This window comes from Chrysemys picta, chromosome 12, assembly GCF_011386835.1.
Source record: "Chrysemys picta bellii isolate R12L10 chromosome 12, ASM1138683v2, whole genome shotgun sequence".
NCBI classification, from domain to species: domain Eukaryota; kingdom Metazoa; phylum Chordata; order Testudines; family Emydidae; genus Chrysemys; species Chrysemys picta.
Window position 1 is genome coordinate 39601411 of NC_088802.1, and position 12553 is coordinate 39613963.

The 12553-nt window shown below is 49.8% G+C and overlaps 1 protein-coding gene across 10 annotated transcripts in view; it reads left to right on the forward strand.

Annotated features, from left to right (window-relative positions):
* SEPTIN9 (septin 9) overlaps positions 1-12553 on the forward strand; it is a 253554-nt gene that overhangs the window by 193292 nt on the left and 47709 nt on the right. Inside the window, exon 1 of one of the 10 annotated variants that reach the window (XM_008163853.4) lies at positions 8642-8889. The exons of 8 other annotated variants lie outside the window; for them this stretch is intronic. Coding sequence is in view for 1 of the 2 variants with exons in the window: in XM_065562713.1 (XP_065418785.1) it covers positions 8955-9027 (73 nt within the window). In the remaining variant the exon portion in view is untranslated. One more of the 10 variants, XM_065562713.1, reaches the window with a different exon arrangement.

Genomic DNA, 12553 nt, shown 5'->3' on the forward strand with positions numbered 1-12553 from the left:
TTGCCCTGATCCTGTCACATTCTAGGTGTCTCCTGAGTGCTCTCAACTCCTGATGATGTCAGCATGTTGCACTACCGAGCTTCTGTCCTCTGTGAGCAGAGGATGATGGGAGAATCTTTCTCCTCTGCTCCCTGAGTATGTGTCTGGCCATGGGCCTGCCTCTCAGCAGTGATTGATGGAGCACAGTTAGAGGTCACTGGCCTAGTGGTGCTGCGGGTCTCCCTGCTGCTAATGGGCCACGCTGGAAGGAAGGGTGCTGCTGCAGTGGCAGTGCTGGGTGAAGGGAAGTGAGTCACGCCCTCTTGGCAAAGCAGCTGACACATCTCAAGGATGCAGAGCCGGCTTTGCATATCGACTGATGGCAAAATCCAGAATGATTCCTTCCTTCCTTCCTTCCTTCCGTCCTGTGCCTGCTTGTGGACATGAGCCAGGCTGGAGGTGTCAGTCTGTGGGAGCTGTTCTTTCCCCTTCTTAGCCAGGGGTCAGGCAGCCAGGCCTAGCTCACTGCATAGGAATGTGTTTTTTTTTCTTGAGAGACAGAGCTGAACCCAGCCCCAGTTCCTTTTCCCAAACTCGCTGTAGTTTCACCTGAAAGGGTTGAGCAATGCAGAGGGTATGTCCAGAGCTGCCCGTGTGATTTGTTGGGCTCTTAGTCATGGGAGGGAATCAGGCTGTAAATTGGATCTCCCTCCAGTACTTTAACCAGGGGTGTGTCTGTGAGAGAGCGAAGGTTAGACTGGCCCAGGACTTGCAGAGTCTGAAGTGCCCTAATACGCTGCTTGCCCTGCTCCTGTTTTAAGACCAGGCTTGAATTTTACGGAGCAGGCTGTGGGAACGAGCTGTCCGAGCGGATGCATTTCCCACACAGATGCTCCCTGCACTGCAGCAGGAGGGGGAGAGATCATAGGTGGCAAATGGAAAACTGATGCTTCTCCAGAAGATACGAATGATGCAGCTTAATGAATTCAGGGAAACAAGTCAGAATTGCTCCCTGTTTCTTGCCAATCAAAACAAATTCACAACTGCAAAAGTACTTGATTCCAAAAGTTCCCCTCACTATCTGAAGTACTGATATAGTCCCTCACAGTCTTTAGTGCATTTACCTTCCCAACACCCCTGTGAGGCAGAGCAGTGCTATCATCCCCACTTTACAGATGAGGGAACTGAGGCTCAGAGACGCTAAGTGACTTGCCCATATGTGACGAAGTGGGAATGTTCTTAATGTGTTCTTTGAATACTGACTGGGGAGTATTGACCTGGGAAGGTTGCAGGGGAGTTTTGCTGGGCCTGTCTGCATTGGGGATGGGAGACTTTTCTTGAGGGAAGATACCTGAGCTCGTAACATGAGAACCCAGGAGGGGGGTTGGAGGCCAGGTAACACCTCTGCCCTGGAAACTGGACAAAGGCTGGGGGAGGAGCCAGGGGAAGGCTGAGTGAGACGGCTGGAGGGAGTTTCAGTTTGGAGCTGGCTGGGAAAATGGAGGGGAGCCCAGATGGGGCTCTGGTCTCCCAACGGGGCTCTGGCCTCCCTGCCTCCTCCAAGATGGACCTAACTGAGGGGGTCCTGTTGTCTGTACCTGCAGGACCTATCTTGGACTGTGTTCCTGTCGTCTAAATAAACCTTCTGTTTTACTGGCTGGCTGAGAATCATGGTGAATCGCAGGAAGCGGGGGGTGCAGGGCCTTGTCTCCCCCACACTCCGTGACACCATATTCGCACAGGAATTCTGTGATAGAGCAAGAACTTGAACCCAGGTCTTCCAAGTCCGAGGCCAGGGCCCTAATCACTGGACCATCTTCCTTTCACTCTTCAGTTTCCCCCCCACTCGATGCTCCCGTCCTACGCTGCGTTCTCCTGACTCTTAGAACCATTGATAATGGAGTCTCTTTACCCCAGCATCAGGGGGGCAAAAAAATGTACGGCCAAAACACTGGCCAAAAAGATGACTGGTGAATAACCAGCGACTGCAAATGTCTGGGGAGTTTTTCATGCGGTCCAGAGTGGAACATCACCGTTTTTCGTTTTAAATCTGGTTTCAGACAGGAGCAGCGAGCTAATTAGTACAAGTCTCTGCTCTCTGCACTGCTCCTGGGGCTGCCCCGCAGTGGCAGGACGGGTCTTGTTTGCTCTGAATCCTTGGGAGTTTGGATTGGGTCCATTCACCCCAGGAAAGCATAAGGTATCCCTTTTGTGGGATTAAGCCGCTGAGTAAATTTCTGCTTGCAGCCCTGTTTGGAAATGAATGGGGTCTTTGCACAGGCCCTGGCATATGCTAAGCAAGGATTATGCTGTTAAATAGGGAGTTCAACCGTTGCCAAAAACTGACAACTTGAAGAAGAGAATTGCATTTTATGTAGGAGGAGGGACTCAGGGCTCTGCCACAATTGAATGTAACAAATACTAATAATATCGAATTCCGATATAATGATTACACCTAACTCTTATATAGTTCTCTTAACCCATAGATGTCTAAGCGCTTTACCCAGGAAGACATGTATTCCTGTCCTTCCATTTTGGGGCTAACTAAGGGATAGAGAGGTCAAGTGTCTTATCCAAGGTCTCAGTGCAGGCGAGTGGCAGCTGATTTATTGATTCATAGATGACAAGACCAAAAGGAACCATTGTGATCATTTGGACTGACCACCTGCATATCACAAGCTTCCCGGAATTAATTCCTGTTTGAACTAGATCAGATCTTTTAGAAAAACATCTACTCTTGATGTAAAGATTTCCAGTGGTGGAGAATCCACCGCAAACAATTCTTAGTGGCAACTAGTGGGGAGGGACACAAAGGGGGCACCAGCCAAAGGGGGGGCATGTGGCCTCACCATGTGACACCCATACATGACTCCTCCCAGCCCAGGGCCCCCATGCTCTCCCCATCCTGTCTCTTCCCTATCCCATGTTACCTGGTGGGGGAGGGGGGACTCTGTCCCGCTGCACCATGCCGGGCAGCGTCAGTGTGGCCGGAGGCTGCCTGGGACTCGGGAGAGTGCTGTCACCCCATCCCAGCATGTTACCTGGCATGGGGGGTGGGGGAGAACTCTGTCCTGCTGCGCTGAGCTGCTGCACTACGCCGGGAGGTGTCCGCTCCCAGGCAGCGTGGGAGAGTGCAGCAGCCGGGCAGCGTGGCTGGAAGAGGAGAGGCTCTGGTCCCACCTTTTCTCTTCCAGCCCTGGCCCTGCCAGCTGCTGGCCCCTTGCCCCCCCAGCATTTGGGGAGGGTCATGTGACCCTCTGGGCCCCTCCCACCCGTCGGCCTTGAATGGTTCCAATGGCTAATTACCCTCACTGTTACAAATTTGAATTGCACTGGATAGAATCTGATTTGCAGACCAGGGTCCTTCCCTGTTCAGTGGTTCACACTGGCTCCTATTGACTTTAATGGAGCTTCACTATAGTCTGAATTTGCTCCATTTTCTGCTACTGATCTGAGAATTGCAATACAAGCGGCTGGAGTTTCCAAGGTGCAGAACACCTGCAGCACCCATTGAAGCCAGTAGGAGTTATGGGTGATTGACACCTCTGCAAATTGGGCCATTTTGTTTTCCAAAAATAAAATACAGTTTGGTGTCTGAGCCCTATTGCTGTGCGGTAAACCAGGGATCAATGCGATGTGCACCTATATGGATTGGAAACCAGTCTTCAGAGCTCTGTTGTTAAGAGCCGCAAGGCAGAACGTCTGGCTGCCTGCACCTTGCACTCTCTGCTGTGTCCAAAATAGCGTATAAATTGCAGAGTAAAAACTAGAACCCAGCAACCCTGCCTCATAGCCTGGTGCCTGTCCAGTGGCCATATGGCCACCCGTTCCACGGTAAGCAGCAGCAGACCCTGGTGCAGCCGTTGGATGGGATTGCCCCAAGGAAAACCTGGGCTCCTGTGGAAAGTGCTAGTGGCATTGTTGATTCATTACTATAGATGCCACGGAGTCTTCTCTGGGAGCTGGTACTGAACCAATGCCCCAGCAGAATTTGTGGCACCCTGGGCTGCTGCTGGGCCTGATTCTCCACTGCCTTGTACCAAGGGGATATAAAACGTTGCCATTGGTGTGCGTGGAGAATTCTGCTCTGGTCTAGTTTTACACCCACACCTGTAGGTGGCTGTGCAAGGTGCAAGGCAGGGGAGAATCAGGCCCAGTATTTTGGAGGTGATGCAATACTGATGTGTCCCTTTGTGCTTAATGCACATCTGTGACGCTTCTCGTAAGAACATGGGGGTTTGCCCAGAATTATTCCTAGCCCCAAAGTTCTGAGAGAGAGGCAGGATGATCTTGTGAATTATGACCCTGGACCAGGGTGCAGAAGTCCTGGGTTCAATTCCTGGATCTGCTATAGATGTCCTGTGTGACCTTGGGCAAGTCACTTAATCTCTATGTTGCTCACCGGCAACTGGGGATAAGAATCCTTCCTGCCACTAACCTGTTGTCATTTTGGGCAGTAAGATCTTCAGGACAGGGACTGTCTCTTCCCATCTCCATTTATAGAAACTAGTATAATTGGGCCTCAACCTCAGAAGCCTGTAGGTGCTACTACAGCACACATATGAGAGGTGGTTGTGTTGCGGTACAAGTGATACCTCTGTGCCAGTGATGCTCTGACTCTGAGCCGCAAATGGGTCTTTCATGGGTCGCTGGAGCCTCTTTACAGCGCATGATATTAAAACACACTGTGACTTAATTATTAACCAATCAGGATGCTTTTACTATGTTATTAACCAATTGTAGTTGATAAAATAAGAATTCTTGGTCAATCATTTTGCGTGAGAATAATATATGTGGGGATATATGTAATCTAAATATTTCCCCCTCATACTGTTTAAATATGACTAGATAGTACTGTAGTAAATGAAACCATGAGTTCACATGACTGTGGCTCTTTTGGGTAATATAGATTGCTAATTTGGCTCCTGAACCACTGAGGTCTTGAGTATCACTGCTCTATGCAAACAGTCTACAAATAACTTTGATGAAATGTACTGTTCTAAATACCCAGTATGTCTCTTTGGTAGAGTCAGGGGCTGTCTCTTTTTATAGTCTTTGTGCTCGGGTGCTCATTCTCCCCACCCTTCGATCATTTTTCCGGGTGGGCTTTTTGTGTTGCCTCTGCAGCTGAAACAGTAAGTGCACTCGAAAGAGCGTGTAAGAGTTCCATGATACGTGAGCTACCAGTCCCACGGTATGTGAGTTACCAGCCACGTTGCAGCATTTGTAGATGCGCTACAGTGCTTGACTGGTTGAGGGGAGAAACTTTTTCTCCAGTTCTCTGCTGCTCACAAACAAGGCTAACATCACAAACCCGAGTCTGCATGGAACAGTGAGGAAAGCAGTAAGGAAACAGACTTCAGTTTCAAATATAACGGGCTGGCCAAGCATGTTGTGTTCCCCCTCCAGCAGCTCACCCACCCAGAGGATAAGTACTTGCTACTGCTAGCAGTTCATAGAGTTACTCCTTTAGTTCAAGGGGTAAAAGTCCATGCTGTTTGGGTAAAGATTCTGGTTCAGTCCCTGCTCGTGACCCAGAGTAGGGACGTTCCACAAGCATCCAGGAGATGGTTGTAATCCTCAGTGTGTGTAATTGTTTTAATAATAGTGAAGTGTAGAGTAGCCACCATTTATAAAGTCAACACACATCTGAGAGACCTCACTAATTTCCTGTTCTAAGCACAGATGGAAAGTGCTGCATCTCAGACACAGCTGGGTGCTAACTTGGCACATGATGGCTTTTCAGTGGCAACCATTTTATATTGATAGCTCTGTGTTCGAAGGCCCCGATCCTGCCTTGTTCGAAGCCCCGATCCTGCTCTCTGTGAGGACATTGACTTCAGCATGAGCATGACTGAGCCTTACATCAGCAAGGCCCTGTCACGGTGCAGGTCAGCCTGCTGGCTTGCATGACCCAGTCCTGGCCCTCAACCTAATGCAAACCTGCAAGGAGTTACCTTAAAAAACGACGGGCCCAGCTGCTACTGGGCAAGGCCCTGTTTGGCATCTAGCATAGGATTTTCACTATTAAGGAGATTAAAACACTAATGCCCATTGATAGGGGTTCGAGCTTTATTGAGTCATATAAAGTGGTGTAATCCAGCTGCAGCGTAAGCAGACTGAGGCTGGATTTCCGGCCTCGGTTTATACACAGTGACGGCACTTTCTCAGCAATTGTTATTTGCGGTGATCAATAAAGTGAGGGGCCGGAATCAGTCCTGTCCAGCCTGTTTTACAGCCCGTCTTCAGAGGGATACATGCCAACTTCAGCAGCATTGGCAGCCTGGGGAAGAGAAGGGAAGGCAGCCATGGGGATGAGCGGGGTTAACGTCGCAATTGGCAGGGACCTACCACCGGACAAGGGAAATAAGGCGGCTCAAGCCAATTCTTAGGGGAGAAGGAAAATAGAATGTGAGTTATAGAGCTTGCCACGGACAACAGAAACCAACAGAACAGGCACAGAATGCTACTTGAAGACCTGGGGTTTAGGCACCAATTGGGTTTGGGTTGCAGGGCCTTTGGCTGATTTTCGTGTTGAAGAGCATTTCATACACAGCTAGGATCCCAGAGGGCTAGTGGCATAGCAGCAGCTCCTTTGGTCTAGTATCAGAAATCTGTCTAAGGGTTTGATCTTGGAGGGGGGACTGCTGATGCTGATAACACGTCTGATCTGTGTGTTCTCCTTGCCCTGTTTCAAAGCAGTAGGGGTGCACAGTTTGATCTGTCTTCACCTCTTCAGTGTCCTATGATCCTGGTCCTGCAATGTACTGAGTGTCTCCTGGGATAGCTTTTAAAAAAAAAAAACACCCTGAGGATCAAAGAATCTAAGCAACAGTATCAGAGCCAAGACAACCAGGTCTCAGAACAAGGGAGCCATATCTTGGCTTTAGTCTGGGGAAGACAATGGACTTTGAGAATAGAGGAAGGAGTTTCCCTACATTAATTTGCTGAGCCAACCAGCCTCAGCACGTCTCCAATTCCATGGTCTGTGTGATCTGCTGCAGAGATAGCAGACTGGCAGGCAGCGCCCACGGTGCAGTGACCACTCCGGAAAAGTGCTGGGCACCAAAGCCTTTTCCATTCATCCCAGGACCTGGTCGGTTAGAGGATAGCGTCCTGGCTCGGACTGCCTAAGTGCACCAGTGCAATGACAGCAGTGGCGTCAGGCATTCCAGCCTGGCCATTTTACATTGTGAAATCTCCAGGAATCCCGCCTTCCTGTTTGCACAGGAGGAAGTGGAGGCTGGGGAGGCCCTTCTAATGCAAATATTTGAGGATGGAGGCTAGGTAATGTTGGGGGTGGGGTGGGATGAAGGCTGCCTTTGGGTTTGTTTACTGTAGCAGACTGCTGTGTGGTTGAAATAATCCAGGCTAGGGTCTGTGAAAAGCGCAGCCAAGGAAGCAGTTGCCTAGAGCATCAAGGTGAAAGGGGCGCTCCCAGGGGCTGCCCGGCTTTGTATTCCATCCTGCTAAAAAGTCCCCGCTTGCTGCCATCCCTATAACTGTGAAAAGAGCCTCTGTTCGCACAGCAGGCCCCAAGCCCCTATGCTACTAGGCACCCAGAGGCGAAGTGCCAGCCTCACCCCAAGGATGTTAACAACATCCTGCTGCCTGTACAGCTGGGAGGGGACCGTAGCTCCTGCTGGCACCCTGGGTTGGGAACGCAGGGGAAGGACCAGCAGGCACGTTGCCCAAACTGAAGCGGTGATGCTGCATCAGGAGGTACCGTCACAGCATGCAACCCTCTTTGGGCGGTTTTGAATGTGGAGTCTGCCCTAATGCCCTGTGTATACTTGTCAGTGCTTTTTAACCCTGGTGGAGCCACAGTGTGATGGAACCCCGCCCTCCCGGTGTATATGCAACCATGTAAAATGGGGCTTACTCCAGTGCGATTTACCCTGGTAAGTCGCTGAGGTAAGTTTCACTGTGCAGTGTGTCTTCGCTAGAGGCAGCTCCATGTCCATGGATGTCTAGACAGGGCCTGAATCGATCTCTCCTGCTGACGCTGTTTCTCAATGAAAATCCCTGCTAAGACGCTGCCATCCCTGATAGCCATCTAGTCCAATCTCTAAAGCTGGCAAGCACCCTTCAAGGGAAGTGGTCCCTATCACTCCATTGAGGGCATGCACAGTATACACAGTACAAATACAGGCCCAGCCAGCCAACGAAACAGCTTGGAGGGCCTCTCTCAGAACAAATGTCCGGGCCTTTTTGGGTATGTCTACACTGCAGTTAAACACCATGGCTGGCCCATGTAAACAGGCTTGGACTGTGGGGCTGTAAAACTTGCAATGTAGACATCTGGGCTTCGGATGGAGCCTGGATTCTGCAAGGAGAGAAGGTCCCAGAGCCCATCCTCCAGCCTGAGCCTGGATGTCTACACAGCGAGTATTTAATTACAGTGTAGACATGCCCTTTTTCGGCACAAGCCTTAACTCTCCAGGGGCAAAGTTGTTTGCAGTAGGACTACTTTGAAATTGCCCTGCAATGCAGCAGCCTCCCTGGCACAGGCAGGGCACTTTCTACCCCAAACGGGTGGGGTGAGAGGTAGGGAGAGCATGGGGTGGTCCATCTCATTGCAGGGCATCCTAGGAGGATGGGTAGGCATATATAAGATTCTGGTAAAGAGAGTTATACGCCCTTTCAAAAGCGGCCGTGGGAGGAGGGGTGGAATTCTGTTGACTGTGAGGATGGTGGCAGGGAGCAGTAGGACAGGAAAAGGAGAGTGCTGGGAAGCGAGTCCCCTTTAAGAAGATGTGTTTGCAGGCTGACTGCAGCTAATCAAGGGGGAGCTCACCATCAGCACAGAGCAAGGCAAGTGGAAGGAGTTAGTTGATTAGGGGGAGGAGGAAATCATTGCAAGCTGACTGATGGAGGAGAAGCAGCACCAGCAATAAAAGCAGCCCCAGGGTAAGTTGCTGTTTCCTTTCTTTGCCGAGGTTTCTGCTTGCATTGTATGCAGTGTTGAAGGCAGGATGGAAGAGGCTCCTGGTAGCCTGTGCAGTGGGCTGAATTCACAGCAGGCTTCTCTGCCTATAGCCCAGGGAGGTATTTTAACAGTACTGTATCTTAAAAATTCTGGAGTGGAGTAGCTTGATAGCAAAGTGTCTGAAAACCCATGGGAGTCCCCTAGTTAGTGTAATGGATCCAGGCAGATGGGGTCAGGGAATAGCGGCTCTCTGTGTTTTAAGGGTTTTGTACCACAGGGGCTGCCAATACTAAAGTGTATAGAACTACTCCGTCTGCAGGGCCTGAGACAAAACCCCCTCAGATCACATGCAAGGTTCAACTGGTAAACACTTAACACAGGGACCTCTCCCTCTCGGTTGTCCGTCCCTTGTATTTATAATTAATTAGCTCAACAAGACGAGCTGTTGTTTCTTCTCCCTCCTCAGTTGGAGCCCTGCTTACATGCCCAGTATTGTTTGGGATGGAATGAATAGGAGGTTGTATTCCTAGCAGGAAGATGGGAAAGCCTCGATGCCGGCTAGCACAGGGGCTGCAGTTGGAATGAAGGGGAAGCAACTGCTACAGACTGGTCAGGCAACCCAGATGGTAATGTGGGGGGAAGCAAAGGGGGGATATGTGCTCTGCTGATCTCGGTGGGCCAGAGGTGTTCCATAGCCAGTCCAGGACTAATGTACCCCTTGTATAAATGAGTTGTAACCCTAGCCGGAGCAGCATTCTTAGTAGCAACCACTGTATTCTAGGCCTCCCTGTCTTGTCCTCCTCCCACATCCTGCTGCTTTGACCTCTAATCGACAGGGAGGCTCCCTGGACATAACTCTCCTTATTACAGTCACAGAGGTTTTAAATACCCCGCAACAGCCCATTGGCTGCCCTTGAACGCCTGCCAACACTGATGCCTGTGGCTCGTTTTACTCACCCAAGTGGCCTTGTAGAAGTCATTGGGGCTGCTCAGGTCCCTCAGATGCAGGTGTGTAGGATTGGGCTAAGTCGTGCAACCTGCTTTGTCTGTGGCTGTAGCAGCTCTTACTCTGAAGGTAACAGTGCCTGAAGCTGAGCAAAGAGAGATGGAGAGTCTCTTCCAATGCCGCTCATATTTAACAACCTGCTTACTCTTTTTTCAGCTAATTTAACTAGGGTCTAGGCAATTACTTCACTTTTTAAAGGGAAAAATGGGACTAAAATTCTGCAGTTAAAGCCGGTCTGTGTCCTTTCTCTGTCCCTCCTCTGCTGACCTCTGACTCCTGGAACAGGAGTACGTGCCGAGGGGCTCTTCTCCCTGGGGGGAGGGTGAAAAGCTTTGTGTCATTCATTTAAATAATCATCCCCCAATCACTCCACTCCTCTTCTCAGTGGGGAGTAAAGTAGCTGGCAATGCAGAGTGTCTTTCTGGATATAGGGTGTCTGGGAGAGATGGCTTTTTTCCTGTATCCTGGCCCTTGCAGGGAGTTCATTGATCCGACCAGAGAGGATTTTAGGGTATGACTATGCCCCATCCTAGCTGATGGCTCTGAATGATGTTATACAAGTAGGACTTAACTGCACTTTCAGCTGCACCTGGCTCCAGAACCCACGTTCAGAGTGCTGAAGGCTGGGTATTCTGGGAAATCAATCCAGGGATGTTCAAGAGAGTTAAGCCATGTGTCGTAACTTAGCTTTTTCTCTTGGAAACCACCTTTGAGAGTGGGAAAGGGGAATAGGCTCAGTGACAACACTTCTTGTTTTCTGATGTCTCTAGAAATGTTGGCTTCCTGCACCTTTATCTGCCACTTGAGATGTACTCTCCTGTGGTTAGAGAAGACAGGGCATGTGGTTTCCTGTCCTTACTGAGAGGACTGGTGTGTGGGTTAGAAAGATGTTGAGTCCAGCAAAGTGAGACTGAGTCTTAGTAGCTGATGCATAGCAGGAGGGTAGATGGGCAAGACTTACATGTCCTGTTGGAAGGCTCTCCTTCCTTCTCACACAGTCTGAGATTACAGCATTTCCCAAGGTGCAGAATACAACCAACTGGCTGGAGACCTCTCAATTGTTCTCCAGAATATCAGTTCTAATTATTTTAAAACACCAGCTGGAGACTGTCAAGAAAATCTTCAGCACGTGAAGCAAGTGTAACTGAGGCAGAGACCTCTGCCTGAGTTTGCCAAGAGCCTGAAACAGTAGCTTTCCAGTGTGAATGGCCCTATTCATTTCAGTGTGTGCTAACTGAGACCCCAATGACGATACTTTGATTGCAAACAGAAACGGTACAGGAATCCTAGGTGAGGTTCTCTAGCTTGTGTTAAGCAATAGGTCGGACCGTGGGATCAAAATGATGCCTTCTGGCCTTTAAAAGAGGAAATTATGAACTCTCTTAACTGTTGATCATAGAAGATCAGGGTTGGAAGGGACCTCAGGAGGTCATCTAGTCCAACCCCCTGCTCAAAGCAGGATCAATCCCCAGACAGATTTTTGCTCCAGATCCCTAAATGGCCCCCTCAAGGATTGAACTCACAACCCTAGGTTTAGCAGGCCAAGCCAATGCTCAAACCACTGAGCTCTGCTTATCAAAGCATGGAAGAAAGGAGAGGAAGGGTCATTTTATGAACTACATCAGGGTTTCCCAAAGCATGGATAGTGAGAAAGGAGGGCATGTATAAATTAAGATGTGGGGGCCTTTAACACTAGCAGGATTGCAAAGGACCTGTAAGTGGCTTTAGTTTCCTGCAGGGAGACTCACTTTCCAAAGCTTGGGTAATGCTGGGCTGCCGGAGTCCTCCACAACACCTCTAGGCGTGGCATTTCTTGTAGGTGGATTGAAGGGAATATATAGCAGTTCTGGTTGGATAACAGCTTCCTGTGGGGAACTAGTGGCTACTCCCATCCCTGGTGCTGCCACGGCAAAGTTATTTTCTTTCCTCACTTGTGTGTGTGTTTTTTGGTTTGTTTTTCAGTCTTTCCCTTCAGGCTCTCTCTTTTTTTCTTTTTCTTTTCTGTATGTTTGTTTCCTGTTTTTTCTCCTATCTTGCTCAGTCTTTTAGGTCTGTCTCTTGTGCAAGGGCCAAGTTCCTCCTTGCCATGTGCACTACTGGTAGATCATGCTTTTTATCCCAGAGACAGGGGACAACCCTGCCCGAGTCACAGGGGACTGAGCACAGGAGCCATGGGACACAGCAGAGGGCAGCTGGTGCCCCGCAGCGTGGAGTTCCCTAGCTATAGAAGCCAGCTGGAATGGTGAACAGCAGTTGTTGGGATTAGTGTGAGTTCCTCTCCTGGGAAATGCCCCCATGGGATAGTGTAGCGCTGACGGAGTTAAACTCTCTTACTGTCACAGAACCTCCCTCTGGGGAGAAGCAACAGGAGGAGAGTGGGAATTGCGAAGCAAGTTGCAAAACTTCTGCTTCTCTTGCAAATGAATGAGTGAGAGATGAGCCTCAAATGGCCACTTCCTGGTGAGGGAACAAGCAGTGCGGATCAGGAGGGTTGGAGCCATTTAACCCAAGCTTCTCCCCAACTCAGTAACTGAATGTCTACACTGCAATTAAACACCCACGGCTGGCCCTGACCCTGGCTCGGGCCATGTGACTGCAAAATTGTGGTGTAAATGTTTGGGTTCGGGCTGGAGCCTGGG